Source organism: Piliocolobus tephrosceles, chromosome 2 (genome assembly GCF_002776525.5).
Source record: "Piliocolobus tephrosceles isolate RC106 chromosome 2, ASM277652v3, whole genome shotgun sequence".
NCBI lineage: Eukaryota > Metazoa > Chordata > Mammalia > Primates > Cercopithecidae > Piliocolobus > Piliocolobus tephrosceles.
The window spans coordinates 76666988-76685619 of record NC_045435.1 but is presented as its reverse complement, the minus strand read 5'-3'; the positions used below and the strand labels follow the sequence as shown (position 1 = coordinate 76685619).

Genomic DNA, 18632 nt, shown 5'->3' with positions numbered 1-18632 from the left:
TCCTAAAGGTGCTTCCAACCCATTGTGGGAAATGCTTCATACAGAGTGAAGCAAGGTGGTAGATAATCAGGTGTCAGGTGAGCAGTCTAGGATATGTGGGCTTCTGGAGTTCAGGGGACAAAGAGGGCAGGAGCCCAGAATGCCAAAAGTTTGATTTCTATGAACACATATGCTTTTCAATTTTCAATTATTTCTAAGTTCCTAATCAACATAGTAGCAGATTAACTGCCTCCCCACCCCCACCTTCAGCCCTAAGAGCATGCTTGAGAAATAATAGGTAGCACTCACTATCAGGGGTTTGTTTTGTAGAGTGGTGAATGATGGCAGAAGGGGAGCTCTGTTGCTGTGGACAGTAGAGGAGATTTTTGGAGAGGGCAGCTTTGAATCTGGAAGAAAAATGAAAATGTCTGACAGAGGAACTTTAGTTTTTGTGTAAGATTTGCTGCGGGTTGTGGGCTGTAACTTTCTCATCCATCTCTCCCTGAAACCAACAGGAACATCTTTGAGGTTGGTTTGTGTTTTATTGTATGACTTAGTGGGCACAGAGTGAAAGCAGAAGTACCAAAGGGGTCCCGGCTTGTGTCCGAAGTGAACCACACTGACTTCTCCTTGAACGTGCGGGTGTCGTCAGGCCCTATCTTATCTTTCCCCACCACCACTGTGTGCATTCAAGGCAACACTCACCTTTTTACCAAGTGTGTAGATGAAGGAGGCTCCCACCTGTTACTCCTTTCCCCTAGACTTCCTCAGACCTAGAGGAGGACAGCCTCTTCTGCTTTGAAGCTAAGAAAATAGATGAACGTCTGTGTCTTCTGCAGGTAAACCTGAATGGGAGCTGCCTATAGTCAATCTAACTTGATAGGGTGAAAAAGGAAGGGTTGAGACCACAAAAACCCAGCAGGCCTTCACCTTCCTCTTGTTTCTTTAAAGTGGTGTTTCTCAACCTGGCTGCTCATTGGAATCACCTAGGGAGGTAAAAAAACAAAATGTCATGCTGCCATCCTGCCCCCAGAGCTTCTGAGCTAACTGGTCTGGAGTGTGGCCTGAGCCTCTGGAGGGGAATCAGTGACTGTGAGGGTGACGAGCTACAAGCCTGCCTCCCCTTTGACTCTGGTACAAAATATGCTCCCAATACAATGCCCCAAGTGCTCCAAAGCAATTCAGATGCAGCAGGTTTCAGTTGCAAATACTCAATTCTACTAAGGTTGTCTGTTTTTAGTACTCGTAGGAGAACCATGTGAATAGGACAACTGTCCTTTGAGGATGTTGCTCCTTGCCCATGAAGATTAATAAAATGGCCTGTTATGATTCCATGCAAGGATTGACACAGGCATGGTTTTAAAATGAAGTAACCACACTCACCGATAAAACAGTCTGGAGACACAAACATAAAACTCCTCTTTAACAACTCTCTTCTTTTAAAAGTACCTCTTGTTCATTCCTAGCAGGCTAGAGATATAGGCTGAGGCAGCCACAGAAAGTCATTCTGCTCACACCAAAAACAAGGTGAGCAGTTTTCCAAGGGCAGGCACCCCTGACCTCTGCTCTTCAACTTTTTCTTAATAAACCAGTCTCAGAAATTGAACCACAGAAGCTGCTGGTGGCGATCTCTTCTAGTAAATGGGTAAAGAGAAGCTGAGGGAGAAATGGCAAGGATCGGAGAGCCACTCTGATGAGTATCTCTGAAGCGATGAAATTATACTTCCATCTAGAGATAGGAAGGGGTTACCTCCAAGTGCAGCGGCCCAAAATTCAGCAGTGTGCAGTTGGACTCAGGAGAATAGAGCCACTGCCCAGTGAGCTTCGTAACTCAAAACTGTTCCTCCATGGCACGTTGTACATGCTCATGAATAACACAACTTCCTGCAACGAGAAAGTGTAAATTCCCTTTAAGCAGGATCTATTTTCCAATCCACTGTGCTTGCCTCCTTGAGGGCAGAGGATGGAGAAAACAGCCCTGAACACCATGTGGCCAGTCCCCTCAGGAGGAGAGGTGCAGACAGACATCTGTTCTGCGATGAGGTAGGGGTTCACTGGTAGCTGTGGTTTATAGAGGGACCACAGACTCGGCCTTGTCAGTGTTCCCTTTGAAGGGATAAAGTCAACAGGAGGAATAGTAAACACAAGAAAGATGATCCCAAAGCTTGTGCTTGGGTGTGAGTGACCACAGCCTGCAGGGCTTACCACCTCCTGGCAAATGAAACTGCTTATACTTTGGTGCAGAACCAGGCAAACCCACCCTTGGAAAACTTCTCCTACCACTGGGGCATTCCTTTGCTGCCCACTTGAAGCTGGTGAGGCTTCTGTCTTCTGTGTTTGCTCTATTTTCATCCACTTCCCTGTGCCTGTGCATAGCCAGGATGCCCCCCTCAACAACTTTCTCCTTCTGATGGGGCTTATGAAATACGGGCTTTATTTGTCTGTAAATCTTCAGCTGATATTACTCTTCTCTACAACACAGTTGAAATGAAAAAGGATTACTTTATATTTACTTGCGTTTTTGGTGAGAAAAACTAATTTTGAGAAAGAAAGTCCCTACGATGTGAAATACTTTCCCCTCCTTCAAACCCTCTGAAGGGGCGAAAGCAAACCTAAAAGGCATACATGCTTTGTCATTGACTTTCTCTGACAGCTGCTTCTTATCGTGTTTTTGAGGGTGACCTTCCTCCAGCATATTCCTTAGTTGTAAGTTGCACTCTCCTTTTATAATCGAATTTAGAGCCAAGCATGGACCAGGCTACCTTGATAATTAATGGCTCTGTGAGTTTGCTGAGTGTGTTATTTAATTAATGGCACTTGCGTTTGGAGTGTGTACAACTCTGTAGCTGAATAAAAGGCTTATTTGCTGAATTATTATAGACATATACTCAAGGATTGTCACACTGAGAATTTGTCGGGGTTCGACACACTTAACAGCCTAATGGGGTTATTTTTTTTTTTCTTTTCCACCATTTAAAGGTACTGAATTGGTATAACTTTGTTCTTTTGCCTTTTATATAGGCTCATACTACCATCTGAGAAAATCTGTAGGCTAATGGATAAAAGTCTATTACCTGGAGCGGGACGTTTTATAAAAACAAAACGATGAAACCTTTAATATTATGTTTTAAGTACGAAGTTGATGTTCAAATAAGTTATAATCTACTTCAGTTTCTCACACATAGGCTAATCTGAATTATGTTCAAGTTCTACTTGGGACCAAAAGATCACGGGTTGAAACCTGGCAAGAAAACACAGTTGAAAGCTAGTAAGAACAGAGAGTATCTCACATGACCTTGCTTTTCCTGAGACTCCAGTCTTAGAATAAAATGTGTATTGTGGCAAGACAGATACGCCCATATGCAAATACCTTCTAAATATCCTGTATGGAAGCATCAACAGGTGAATCTCCATGGACTCGTCTCTATGTGTTGAGTAAGAGACTGAAAATATGAAAGGTCTGGTTTTAAGCTGTGTCGTTTCTAGGCTTTGTCATTCTGTGTGTTTAGGCAAGTTTTATATCCTCTCTGGGCTATAGTTTGTTTCTTTGCAAAGCAATAGGTTGAACCATGTACTCTTTAAACTCCTTTCCAACAGTAAGAGACTCAAAGTCTCTAATTTTTCCAAGGAGGGATATGAAGCCCAGTGATAGAAGAGTTAGCTGATTGCTTACTTTGGGGACCTGAGGTTCATTTCTTCCCAAAAGAGACCTTTGAGTATATGAAGAGCCATATCTGTATGCCCTGCAAGAGGGCTAGGAGGCTAGTCCGTTCTCTAAAGCGCAGCCAGATGGTCCAGGAGACAAGAACTACAGGCGGGGACCTGCTTTCTTCCCTCCCACTGGAGACCCCCACTGACGGAAGACACTGGTTAAAGCATAGAAGGAAAAAAAAGCACTATTGTAGACTGGACACTTAAGGAAGGCCTTTCTGAGCAGGTGACATTTCAGTCAAATCCTGAATGGAGGAAGGAAAGAAGGGAGGACGCTCCAGGCAGACGGGGACTAGAAGTGCAAGGGCCCTGAGATGGGCCGTGTTTGATGTGATTCAGTAACAGCAAGGTAGCAGGAAGACTGGAACTGAGAGCCTGAGGGGTTGCCAAGGGAGATGAGACTGGGCTTGATTCTAAGTCCTTTACTGTAGTGTGCAAAGTCTCATGAAATCGGGCCCTGGCTGACTCTGCAAAGTGTAGAAGAGAAGCATGATCTGGCTTCCCATTTAAAAGGATTGCAATTTTAACCCATTTTCTATTTTAATGTGTTTGTTCTCTTGTATGACCTTGGGTGAGTTTGAGGGTACAGATATGTATTTTAAGATCACAGTCAACAGTTGATGTATAATATTCTATATAAGTTGTATTTTTAACTGCAGTATCATAAAGTCTTGCCCAGAACCAAGTTACTAGGTTTTGCTGAAAATATTTTTCTTCTACATTGTTGTACTACTTTTACTTTCAATTGAGTCTTTTTCTTCAAAAGGATTAAAGAAATTAAAATTAACCACATACAAGATCTCCCACCTTAAAATTTAAAAAGTGTCCTGATAGATAGATTTTTTGAGAGGAGAGTAATAGAGCAAAACTTTGATAGCGGTATCAAAGAGAAATGCTGATTCACTACATTAGGTATGTTTCTTATTCCAAACTCATGATTCCAGAATCTGTAGGAACCACAAGAGATGGGATGAGAAGCTGGGGGCAGAGTTCTAACAGCAGCCCAGACCTCCACAGTGCCAAGATGGGCCATCTGCCTGTTAGAAGGGAAAGCTTACGTTTCTCTTAGCAATGACTCTGGCTTATCATTTCTAATTTAACAGAAAAAAATGATTCAAGCAATATCATGTGCTTCTATGTCTTCAAAGCAATATCATACCATCAATTTGCAGCTCAGTGTACCAACAGTTCTAAACTTTTTGCGAGCTTCATGGGAACAAGATGTGGAGCTGTAGCAAAGGAAAATTGGTAAGAACATCTAATTACATTCAAAGTCATTTTTGCCTGTCTTAAAGGAATGAAAATGATCTGCCGGTTTTTATAGACCTTCTTGACCTAAAGATATCTGCTGGCAGAAAGAGAATCCTCAATTGGGTTCTTTTAATGCTTTAATTATTACATGATCTATCATCTTACGCACTGACTTGCACACTTTGAAAGATCTTTTAAATACGCATTAAAATTGATTGGCTAATCCCAGACCTTAGGGTGGCGCTTGGAGGGCATGTAATTGTGTGTGTGGGCACGGGGGGGGGTTAGATAGGAATGACACAGAGTCAACTACTTCATAGCGGGATAAGGTGAGAAATCAATTTGGTCACCGGTACAGTTGACATTGTACTGCCAACTTGCACAGAACTCAGTCACACGCCCGCTTGTTCTTGAATCAGTATTATCGCTTCAACTTCACCATCAGCTCCTATGAGGCAGGGATGAACTTCATCTAGTGTGCCTAGGACAGTGTTTGGCATCTCCTGCCTTAAACTTCTCCAAATGATGAGCAAGATGACTTACAGGAACTTCAAATCTACCTCATCCCAGTCGAGGGCTTCTATGTTTGTACACTAAATGGTAGGGAAGAACTCTGATTGGATGAGCTGGAGTCACATGCCCAGAACTATAGATTTTGGATGGGATTGGCAGCTCCAAATTCAAAGGTCTACTATACTCCATCCTGTACTCTACTTGGATCTCTCAACAATTTTTCAAATGTTTTGGAATCTAAGAGCTAGTTGCAAACTCTTGGTGAAAAGCCCTATCTCTAGAGGAAGTGCTCACTGAAAGGTCTTGCATGAAGCCCTTGGGAGTCCTCACTGATCCCAAGAGTACAATATCTAATGCGTTACAGTCCAAGGTTGATTAGCCGTGATTCACTCCTGCTCATTGAATGCAGTTTCAGCTTTCAGACACATATTCAGTCTGTAACTGTTGCTGCATAAGGAAACAAGGGATAGCTCTGTTTCCTACAAGGGTTAGGAACAGGGATCATCAAATGCTGGCTCTTTTCCTGAAGTTAGTGCAGAAGCTAGAGTAAGGTATACCTTGCACCCCAGCTGTATTGGACAATTCTTGTCTTCGGTTAGCTAGAGCTTATGTGGGGGATGATGTTTCTAAATAGAGAGCCACCATTTTTAGTGGAAAGGTAAGTGTGGGTTCCAGAGGCAGACTGCCTGGACCTGAACCCTGACTCTCAATGTACAACCTGAGAGACCTTGGGCAGGCAAGTCACACAGCTGCTGTAAGCCTCACTTTTCACATCTGAAAACCAGGGCAATACTAGAGGGTTGTTGCGGGGTTTAATTGAATAAAATCTGTAAAGTACTTGGTGTAACTTGCCCATGGTAAACTCTCCATAAGTGGTTTTATTAAGAATTATTAATAATAAAGCATCTTCTCTGTGGTGATCTCCATTGCTCACTTCCTGAAATAACAATTTGTTTGGCCAGAGTGGCCTCTTCAAGTCAGGGAGGTTGGTCAGGAGGAGGAGTGCCAACTCCCTGATGTACTGGCAATGTGTCTGTAAAGATTATAGATGGCAATTACTCTTTTTTTGTTTAAGCCTATTATGGAATACTTGAATATTCAGCCAGCAACAACATGTCAATCTCTTTCTTCTTTTTCTTCCTGTTTTGTTTTTTTTTTTGGCTTAACTAAAAATTTTTCATTTATCTGATTTGCTTGTTCTTTTGATGCTGAAATATAACACACATACAGAAACATGCAGGAAATATGTATATGGCTTACAGAATAAATATAAAGCTAACACATGTCTTGGCAACACCCACGGTGAGGAACAGAACATCGCCAACTCTTCCACTTTCCCACCCCGCTCACTCCACGTTTCCTTTCCAAATCACGGTTCCCTTCTTTCTTCCCCCGCAAAGGTAATCACTGGCCTGACTTTCACGGTGAGTGCTTCCTTGCTTTCCTTATAATTTTACCTTCTAAATGAATGTATCTCTAAGCACTATAATTGAATTTTGCCTGTTTTTCAACTTTATGTAAATGAAATCACACAGTATGTGTTCTTTTGTGTGTTTCTATTGTTCCACATTCTTGCAAACACTTGATATTGTCAGTCCTTTTACATTGTGACTATTCTCGTGGGTGTGCAGTGGTATTTTACTGCATTTTAAGCTTATATTTCCCTGATGACTGAAGATTATTGGCCATTTCAATATCCATTTTTTTGTGAAGTGCCTGTTCAAGTCATTGGGTATTTTCTATCGGGCTGCTGACTTTTTCTTATTAAATAGTAGTGTGTTTTTCTTTTCTTCCTTTTTCATTTTATATTGTCCTCTGGACACTAGTCCTTTGTTGATTATATAGGTGGTAAGTACCTTCCCCTCTACTGCAGCTTGTCTCCTCTCTGTCTCAATGGTGTACTTTGATAAACAGAAGTTCTTAACTTGAATGTAGTCTAATGTATCAATCCTTTTTTTTCAGTACTGCCTTTTGTGTCCTGTTTCAAAAGTCTTTCCCTATAGCAAGATTATGAAGATATCCTCTTATAATATCTTCAAAGCCTTTAAAATTTTACAATTCATGCTTTGAGTTACAATCTGCCTGGAACTATCTTTTGCATGTGGTGTGAGGTAGGGTTTCTTTTCATTAGTTTTCTACTTGGGTATCCAATTTTCCAAGAATTGTCTATTGAAAAGATCTTCCTTTTCTCATGGCTCTGTAGTGTCATTTTTTATCATAAATCAAGTGTTCATATATGCCTGGATTTGCTTCTATGTCCTCTTTTGTTCTATCAGTCTAGTTATCTTTGTACCAATACCACGCTCTCTTAAACTCTTATAGCCTTGTAATAAGTCTTGATATCCTGTAGAGTGAGCCCCTCCAATTCCTCTAATCTTGTTTTTTCTAAGTCTCTGGCTACATTTCCATACGCATTTTAGAATCAACTTGTCGATTTTTATGAAAACCTATGGGAATTTGGATCTGAGTTGCTGTGGGTTTATACTCAACTTGAGGAAAATTCTATCTGTATATTAATAAAATTCAGTCATTTACTTCTCCATTTATTTAATTTCTCTTTAGTGACTGTTAACATTTTATTTTTTTGTCTATAAGCTTTCATATCTGTAATTATTCCTAGGTATCTGATTTTTGATGTTAAAAGCAAACTTCAAAACTTTTCATTTTCTAACTATTGTAGCTGATACAGAGAAATTTAAAACACACACACACACACACACACAAACCCTTGGATTCAGAGGCCTTGCTGAGTTTACTGATGAATTTTACTTGTTTCTCTGTAGATTCTTTTGTGTTTTCTGCATATATCATATTGTCTACAAATAATGACAGTTTTATTCCTTTCTTTCTAATCCTTCTGCACCTTTTGTTTATTATTCTCACCTTTCTACACTAGCTAGGACTTCAAGCACGTTGTGAAATAGAAGTGTTAATAGTGAATATTTTTATCTCATTTACAATCTCAGATGCATAGTGTTCATTTCATTCCTAAGTATAAAGTCCCTTCTACTTGTAGCTTTCCTAGACCTTTTGAATTTATTAAGTTAGATGTGTAATTTGATCAGTAATTTTATTTGCACCTACTAAGATGATCCTATGATTTTCTCCTTCATTAACCCAGGGAAAGACATCATTTGAAGGTCTAATGTGAAATGAAAGTTGTATTAGTCATGATGTCTTATCCTTTTCCCAAATCGTATGTGTGAGTGCATGCACAATGTGTCTATCATCTGTCTGATATCTCTTAGAATTTTGACATTTGTGTTTCCAAGTGCAATTAGTCTATAGATTTCCATTCTGTAATGTTCTTGCGAGTTTCATTTGCAACGTAAATCATACAACAAACTGGACAATTTAAGAGTTTCTTCCCCCCACCCCACCGCCCCTTTTCTTTGGCAGAGTTTGAATAAGGTTCTTATTTATTTCTCAAGTATGTGGTAGAATTCACTAGTAAAGCTATCTGGGCCTGAAAATTTCTTTGTGGGAAGGATATTATTTCAGACTCAGGTTTCTTTAATCAGAATCAAATTTGATTCATATTTTCTTTTTCACCTTTTGTCAGTTTGTGCTAGTTGTATTTTTGAGAAGTTTGTCTATTTAATTCAAATTTTCAAATGTATTGCTCTAACATTCCTTTTTAATGACTATAGTATCTATACAGAAGTTTGCCTTTTTCTTTTTAACATGGGTTTTTTGCCTTCCCTCTTTTCAAAGACCCTACATTTGACTTCATTGATCCTTTCAATTGCATTTGTGTTTTCTATTTTATTACATTAAAATTTATTGTTATTTCCTTCCTCTTAATTTTATGGTTCTCTTTTTAATGTCTCCAGAAAGATGTTTAGCACATTAACTGTTTTTATTTTTTAAATGTTAATTCTTAATTTTTGTGGGTACATAGTAGGTGAATATATTTATGGGATGCATGAGATGTTTTGACACAGGCATGCAATGTGAAATACATCATAGAGAATGGGGTAGCATGGTAACTTTCGACTTTTCTTGAACAAGTGCATGCAAGTCATAATTAAAAGTAAATTACCCTCTCAACACACCTTTAGTTGTATCCCCAAGTTTGAGTTTTCTTCAATCAGTTCAAAATAGTTTCCAACTTCCACTTGATTTCTTCTTGTTTAGTGCAGTGGTGCAATCTTGGCTCACTGTAGCCTCAACCTCCCAGGCTCAAACCATCCTCCCACCTCAGCCCCACAAGTCGCTGGGACTACAGGTGCATACCACCACAGTTGGCTAATTTTTGTATTTTTTATAGAGACAGGATTTTGCCATGTTGCCCAGGCTGGTCTTGAACTCCTGAGCTCAAGCAATCCACCCACCTTGGCCTCCCAAAGTGCTTGGATTACAGGCATCAGTCATCACACCTGGCCCTTAGATTTCTTTTAGTATAAGTCTATTGGTGACAAATTCTCAGCTTTCATCAGAAAATGCATGTATCTTACCTTCATTCAGGAAGTCATTCATTCATTCATTCATTCATTCATTCATTCATTCATTCATATTAACTGGTTATGGAAATCTAACTCAGTAGTTCTTTTGGCTCTTAGTCATATACCATGGTCTTCTGATTTTCATTTTTTTTGTAGTTGCTGCTTTTGGTCTAATTATGTCTTCTTTGAAAAGCCAGTGATTTTTTTCCTTAAGTCTACATTTCTCTTTGTTTTTGCTTTTCTGCAATTTTATTGTAATGTGCCTAAGCATGGATTCTTCACTCATGCTTTGATTTTGCTGTGTTTTGGAGTTTTGGATTGGTAGCTTTTCCTAGTTCTGAAAAATTGTCAGCCATCATCTCTTTAAATCTAGCTTCCACTGAAACTCTGTTTTCTCTCCCCATGGAAATATGAATAAATATCTATTTGACTTTCCCCTTGTATTTTATGTCTTCTGTTGTCTTTTCTACTTTTTCTTCCACTCTACCTCTACATGGTTCAGTCTGGCATTTTCATATGGCCCATCTTTGGGTTCACTAATTCTCTTTTTGGCTGTGAATAATGTGCTGCCAAATTCATTCGTTTGAGTTCTAGAATTTTTATTTGGTTATTTTTCTCATGATCTGTGTCTTTTTTTGTAATAAATTCTAGCTCTCTGCTAAACTTAAAAAACAATCTTGTCTTTTCTCTCCATAAATAAATGTAGTTATTTTAACATCTATGTCTGATAATTCCAGTTTCCAGGTAACCTGTGATTCTGATCTTGCTTGTATCAATTTCTGTCTTAAGCAGCTTGAGTTGCTATGACAAAATATCACAGACTGGGTAGCTTAAACAATAGTCCTGGAACCTGGGAACTCCAACATCAAGGTACCAGCAAGGTCGGTTCATTCTGAGACCTCTCCTCTTGGCTTGTGGACGGCCACCGTCTTGCTGTGTACTCACTTAGCCCCTTCTTTGAATATGCATAAAGATAGAAATCTGATGTCTATTCTTACCATTGCACCTACCCCACCATGGGGGCCCCACCCTTTTGACCTTATCTAAATCTACTTACCTCCTGAAAGCCTACTTCCTAATACCATCACATGGGGGTTAGGGCTTTAATAAATGAGTTGTGGAAGGACATGACATTCAGTCCACAACAACTTGTCTCATCACATGCCTTCTGTGTTTATGTGTGTGGGGAGGGCAGTGTGGCATTGGGGGGTACAAACATTCACAAATATACTGGGCATTCTGTTTGGAAACAAATGTGAGAAATAATTTCAGGTCTTGGTTGGTATCACTTTCTTCTAGAGAGGATTTTCTGGCTTCTGCCAGGAGTTTAATGGACTAGCAATTTGAGAGCACCTTAATTCAACTTCCAGTTGTGAGTTTCTTGGCTGCCCAGATGATTTGAAGTTGGGCTGTAGTTGGTGTAAGGGCTCAGTCTTTTTCCAAGGGTATAACTCTCCCAGATGTTTGAATTCCCACCCAGGGGTGGAGGTTTAGAAAGGACTCTACCATTGGAAAACTGACTTTATTGCTTTATCTCCACCTGCCTCTCTGAGACTCACAAATGCCCTCAATGGAAAAGCAACCTCAAACACGGGGCTCACTTCTGCGGATTTCTATCTTCTCTTGGCTCTTGGTCCTGTAATCTTTTGCTACCTTCCTACTACTTCCAACAGATTATAAAAAAAAAATTCTGTGTAGTCTTTCTAGTTGAACACAGCGGGAGGATTGAGTCAAACTACTTAGTAATAAAAGCAGAAGACTGTTTTGTTTAATTTAATTTAATTTAGGAGAGCTAAATAATTAAACATGAGGCCAAAGTACATAAGAAAGTGGCAGTCTTTTATTGCAAATATGCACACTCTCTCAGGCAAGGTTCTCCGGTCCTCAGGTATGGGGCCAGAGAAGTCGCGCGGGTGCTCTCGGGTGAGGTTCTCCAGTCCACAAGAGGGGCTGAAGAAGTCACACTGGCTTCTGCCGGCGGTGGACTTTTATGCATTGGTACTGGAAGGGGGAGGGCAGTGGGCGGGATAAGGGCGTGATAGGGACGTCTCCATAGGCGTGGCCGGGTAAGTTTCCATCTCTTTGGATTGACGTCACCTGGCGCATGCTCGGTTGATCTGCATCTTCCAGGGCGCGGGCTGCATTTTCCTGTGCGCGGGAAAGTTGGTGAGGAAGAACCCAGAAGCAACATGGCTTGTGCCTTCTTGTTCACCTTCCACCATCTTGTCCTTTCTCCCTCACCCAAAGACAAACTTTTTTTTTTTTTTTTTAGTGCTCTGAAAACATCCTGCTCTACAGATTTAATTCTTTAGTTACTGCTTAAACTAGTTTCTCATGACCTGAATATCCCTATAATTTATCATCTTCAAAATATACTAGAAATCGTAGAAATAAATAATGAATTTGTACTATTGGCATGCTGGTTTCCCATTCCATTATTTTGTGTTTTCCTTGTAATAACCCTGGGATGTAAGTAAAATGCTTTCTCCATCATTGTAATTCAGAGATAAGGAAGGTGAGGCACAAAAGAGCAACATGTCCAGGTTCAGAGAGTAAGTGTGGTGGCAAATATTGATGGGGTTCTACTTTAAATTATTTAAAGATATTTCCACTGAGAGTAGAAACCAAACTGACAAGACAATTCAGATGCCATTCTTAGGTGACTGCAGAGTGTCTTTTTATACTTTCACTTGGTGGTGGATATGCCTGGTGCTTAGGACGGGATTGAAAAACAGGTTTCTTGTTGGGAGAGAGAGAGGCGCTGGGACATAATTTTCACCAAACTGTAATGTTCATTTTATCGGTCTTTTGTTTTCAAAGCACATTTTAAAAAGTTCTGGGTAAAACACAAGACAAACATTTGCTCTGGAGGACACATTACCTGCCACTTGACTTTTTCTTTTGATTCTGTGTTATTTACATGAAGCTTTAGTAGAGGGGGTAACCCCATGCTAGGACTGTAAAATGATTATATTAAACTAAAATAGCCTGGCCAGTGCAGTGAGGGCTGGGGAGTTAAAAGAGGAGGTGGCAGACATTTGTCCCCTGAAAGAGTTGGGTATAAGACAGGAAAAGTTTATTCCCAAGATGGCTTCATTAGCACTCTCTTCCCCGTCTTTGTATGGTTCCCGGCCTCTCCAAAAAGCATGTTCTGCCTCAATTACTCGTGTAGGGGAAAAGAAGGAAAAACAGGTATCTGGAAGAAGAAGTGGCACATTACATGTATTTGGCTTGGGGTCTAATCTTACCCCACTTACACCACTGGGACAAGTGGTGACATTTTAATTAATAAGATGTTCCCTACTTAGCTCTATCCTCTCTTTTCCTCGTGGTTGGGAAGACTTTAGTTTAATCCATAAGACACTCACAGTCTCAATTGCCCACCACTCATGATAAATTTGAGGTGGTAGAATACACTGAACTGCTTCTTAGATACTCAGAGAAGTATTAAAGCCAGAAAGAGCATAATCTAGAGCTGACTCTGCTAGTGTGCCCTGTATTGATGATCCAGGTTAAGTATGTACATAATAACTTGATTGATGCCCCAGCATGTCAAAATAAGGGAGGATTTATTATGTAAGAAGTGGCTGAGGGACATTTTAGGCACAGGATCAAATGAATTGCATAAATATTAGCTATTATGAAGCAGTGGGATCAAAGGTTATGAATGTGAATTTTCATAGCCTTTCTTCATATTAACCTTCCACACTGTCTAGAAGAGTCTTCTTTCTCACTCTCCTTTCAGGTAGAGACAGACAAAAGGGCAACACTGAAAGAAGCACACTATATAGAGTGGAGAGAAGGAAGTAGAAAAAGAAAAGAAATGTCTTAGGAGAAGAAAGATTTAGAAAGTTTTTGCTATATAAGAGTATGCAGATTAATATGCAGTTATCCATTTCTGGAGATGAGGATGAAAATGATGAGGGTGACAGTGACAGGGTTTATTTTATTGTATTACCATTTGATTGTATTACCATTTTGCAAGACGTAAGTAAAGTCTGAAACTCTTAAAAAATTATCTTTGGCTATTTAGATTATACGTTTCTGGAAAGAACTCCATGCTAATGGATCATGTAGTTTCAAGATTCACATGCGTTAAAATTACTTCAAGACACTAGTCATTTTTCAATTACCAGTAGAAATAAATCTCAAAGGAAGAGTTCTGCAGATTCTTGAGCCATCAATGGCCTGTAGGAAATCTTTTGAACAACTGGGTACATGTTAGAGAAAGTTGGGTCTTGTTAAAACATTTTTAAAATAATTAAACTAAGCCAAAAGTCCATTTTGGATCCATGGGGTAAACTGTCTCAGAGAATGTTTCTAAAGGGAGGTTTTTAAAGTGTAGTTGGATGGTCACTCTTTTAAGTTGTTGTAACATAAATCATTTAATGAGACATTTGATTTGATGGTTTATCAAGTTTCCATGATTCTGTGGTTTATTATTCCCAATTTAGGCACAGGTTGTTGGTTTATATTTATCTAATCCAGGTAATAGAGTATTTAATTTCCTGTCACTCAAGCCAGATTCTAGAAATGTAATCTAAATAGAATGAGGGGAGAGGCAGCCAGATCCAATAGATATTGAACTGGAGAAGTAAGGAAAAACCAATTGAAATCTCCCTTCTGGCTTCTTTTAAAACAATGGGTCCTTTGTCAGGCAAAGAGCTTTTTGAACACACTAAAGTATCTTTAGCCTTAAAAGAAGTATCTTCTCTTGTACCTGTATCCTAAAGAAAATCTATTTTCATAACAATTTAGGAACAGCTGAAAGAGTTTCATAATTGTTGTGAAACTTGGAGATGGCTGAAACATTTAAATTGGTATTGAGCTCCTCACATGGGAGTTATCTAGTGGGTTTAAGATTAAACTGGTGATGAAGCCGAATTTAAAATCCACCTTTCCCCCAAGAAAATATGAGAGTACTATGGTCAGCTTCCTGGGTCTTTCTCATTAGAGGCTTCTGTGCTGACAGTGGAACATCCCTGAGGTGGTTGAGATTTGGGGTAGATTTCAAAAGGTACAATTTACAGACCAGAACATGTGCTAAATAGGCAAACCCGTCCTTTCTCAATCACCTTGACTGTCCACAATTATGATATAAGGGTGATCCAGTGGCTGAAATTATGGTGATTTTTCAAAAACGCCAGTGTCGAAATTTTGCCTTGACAGTACATCTATAACTACTAATAATGCTGTTTTGGGCTGACTCAGTTGCTTTGAAATTGCACGGCCCCATTATGAGTAAATGAGAGGCAACCAATTATCTATAAAATAACGACATGCACAGAGGAGAGCTTGATGAATTACAAGTGAGCTCTGCTGACACAACAGGGTGTGGAAACCTTCCCTGCTCTGATTTTCCATCAGAATTAGGGGTGATGCTTGCATATTTTACCAACAACATATCCCCTTCGATTCTAATGTGGAATGGGAGAGGGGAGGATGGGGAGATGGCAAAATCTTCCCCCACTAGTCACTAGGACACATGCCATTGCTTTAAAATTAAGTATAAAAACTGCTTGGCTGTATAGAGACAGCAAATCCAAGTATCAATAGGTGCGTAAAGAATTACCATCCTCCAGGAAGGAGGCAATGTTAGATAAGAAATGCAGGTCTCTTGTCATCTAATGTGATTTAGAACATAGACTAAAAGAGCCATTGCAAATCCCTTATCCTGGAACTCAGTCCAGTGTGTAGGGAGCCAATGCATAAATTCACCTATGCAGAGAGCAGACGCTGAATTCCTGGAACCAGAGGATTGCCAGCCTCATCAAGGATCTGTCACGTGGTGAGTGAGACCACTGCAGCTTCATTCAGCAACCCTTGAGCTGTTGAGCTCCTTGTGCATGGTGAAGGCAATAACCCTTTCTCACTATTGCTCAAGAAACTGCAATTCAAAGTCATTTTCTGTTAGGCAAAGGATACAGAGAGCAGCTAAAACACCAAAATCTCCTGGAAGGTCATGTGGGAAGATAAAGAGAGTTGTACACAATTAATCCGATGTTGGTGTCTTGATGGCTTCAAGAGGCTGAGGAGACAGTACATAGTTTCAGAATGTTTACCTTTGTTGTCCTAATGTTACTCTTGCTATGCTGAGGATTAATTCTTTATATATTTAGAAGATATAGAACATAATACTTAAAAAGGAGTTGCTAGGTGTATTAGTTTGTTGTCATGCTGCTAATAACAACATACCCAAGACTGGGTAATTTATAAAGGAAAGAGGTTTAATGGACTCACAATCATGGAGGAAGGCAAAGGAGGAGCAAAGGCACATCTTACATGGCAGCAGGCAAGACAGCATAGGCAGGGAAACTGTCCTTTATAAAACCATCAGCTCTCGTGAGACATATTCACTATCAATCATGAGAACAGCATGGGAAAGACCCTCCCCCTTGATTCAATTACCTCCCACTTGGTCCCTCCCATGACATGAGAAGATTATGGGAGCTACAATTCAAGATGAGATTTTGGTGGGGAAACAGCCAAATCATTTAACTAGGTATGTCCACTCCAAACATTAAATCAAAAACAGCTTTTTGGTCTTATACTCCTTATTCTTATATAGGGCATCTCTGGATATAGGTGTTTACATTCTTCTTTGCAATCTGTTGGTTTTAAGATAGACTACTGGCAAGCAAAATGTCAGGGGCAAGCACTGAAATTTGACTCATCAGTCCTAGGGAAGCTGACTCTTTGGTTTTCCCCCATGTACCTTGCCTTCTTGATATGCCTTGGGGTGGGCGGGGCGGTGGGGCGAGCCAGGTACAGGTGGGGGAAAGGAGTACTGATTTAGGATTGAAGCAGGTCTAAAGCCAGCTTGCTCTGGGTTTAAGATCTGGCCTCCACTGATGTTTCACCAAAGTTGGGAGTCATATTCCTGTTTAAGATAATCTTAAGTGATCTACATTGAATCTCTGAATAGGTTATTGTCTTTAATCCTTCTGAATATGCCAAATGTAGAGTTTCAGTTTAGTGCTAGAATTAAATGCCCTTCTTATGGTGGCTAGCTTCACTTTTTAACAGAGACTGAATCTCACTCCTAGTAGCTAAGGCAAGCAACTATGCAGAGCTGGAAATCATCAGCATCGTTTTTCTCTTATGTTTATTTTTATGCTTAACTTCTAATTACAAGTAGTACTTGCTTTTCATTGAGGCTGAAATATAAAGTAAGATAAATGTACTAAAAATTAAAAAGTGAATCAAGTAAATAATGCTCTAAGTGGTCCACAAAGATAAGAAAAATCATGACAAAATGGGAATGAATGCAATTTGGGAAACACTGTATTCACCCAAGGTCATGTTTATTTAGGCATGTGGTCAGATGGTAAAGAAAAGAAAGAGGGAGGGCAGCCTAGGCAGGAACCAGCATGATCTGAAAAACTTGCAAGTAGAACAAAGTTGGTTGGGGAATACAGGCCCATTTTGGTTTCTGTTACCTGGCTGTAGTGTGACCAGGGAGGCAGGTGCTGGACAGGGTTGTATTAACAAGGCAGGTAAGGAAGTCCAGCAGGTGAGGAGGTGGGAGGTCCTCAAGGCAGAAATAGGCCAGTAGATAAGGTGAAGAAGCTAAAAAGACTATTTGGAGGGAGGGTACAAGGAGAGATGGGACAGGGAGAAGGAAGTGGCTAGAGAGGTGAGCTCTTTTAGCAAGGAGGGCAGTACACAGACTAAGAGAGAATGGCCTTTAGGGCGGGACTGCCTTGGTTCAAATCTGAGCTTTGCCACTTACCATTGATTGATTGGCCTTGAACTAATACTTAACATCCCTAAGACTTAGCTTTCTCATCACTTGTAAGACAGGATAATAACAGAGTCTACATCTTATAAATTCTTAGCAAGTGTTGGCTACTGTTATCAATTCCAGGGCTGAGCCCTATCATGTCTGCCTCTGTGCATGTTGAGAACCGTGTGGTTTTGCAGAGTGAGCACCATGAATGTCTTTAAACTTGCTCTGCCTAAGACTAACTTGCTGCTGAGGGAATAATCATGAATGCTGGGGAAGGTCAAGTCTATCTGAACTTCAGATTAACAAACAAGTTTTAAAGTCTAGCTATGTCCAAATATTTCATAATTGCCCTATTTATTAACACATTTCACGAATTTCAGGAGTTTCATGAACCACTTAAATGTATAAAAATTCAATATGTAAACACATCTTTTTTTGAAAAGGGGAGAAATAAGCAGGCGGATCAATCCAATGATTGAATTTCCTTTAAAAAATTACTATAATAGGTTTGTTGCCTAATGCATGGCAAGTCAATACACCGAGACACAGGGTTGCAGCAGAGAAGGAAGTTTAATCATAAGGCTGCCGAATAAGGAGACAGGGGGAAACCTCAAATCTGCCTGTCTGAGCGGTTTAGGTCTTAGGTATTTTAAGGGGGTTGGAGTGACCGAGATAGGGGATCATTGATTAAAGAATACAGGATGAAATCACAGGATGGTGAGATGAAGAAACTGCATTTTCATGCTGATTCAGTTCCTCGTGGGGAGGGGGATCTTCAAACTGGTTGGTATTAGCTCTTTTGCTGGAATTCAGGATCTGAAAAACATGGTAAGCAATTTTTAACAAACAACAAAAGCCTTATGATTCTAACATCAGAAATCTTCTCTGTAGGAACAATGAGGAGGCAAACTGTTGGCATCTGGTGCTCCGTGACTTTGGTTACGAAGAAGTGGGCCAAAGTGCGGCCTGATTAATGCTTAATTACAACTATATTTCTGTCCAGA

General features: G+C 40.0%; 1 protein-coding gene across 2 annotated transcripts in view; it reads right to left on the bottom strand.

The window, feature by feature from the left end:
• Window positions 1-18103: 18103 nt before the first annotated feature.
• Window positions 18104-18632, bottom strand: part of FHIT (fragile histidine triad diadenosine triphosphatase) — a 1513705-nt gene continuing 1513176 nt past the window's right edge. Inside the window, exon 10 of one of the 2 annotated variants that reach the window (XM_031935191.1) lies at window positions 18104-18444. In XM_031935191.1, coding sequence (XP_031791051.1) covers window positions 18419-18444 — 26 coding nt within the window. In that variant the 3' untranslated portion in view covers window positions 18104-18418. The remainder of the gene's footprint in view (window positions 18445-18632) is intronic. The other variant, XM_023200616.3, reaches the window with a different exon arrangement.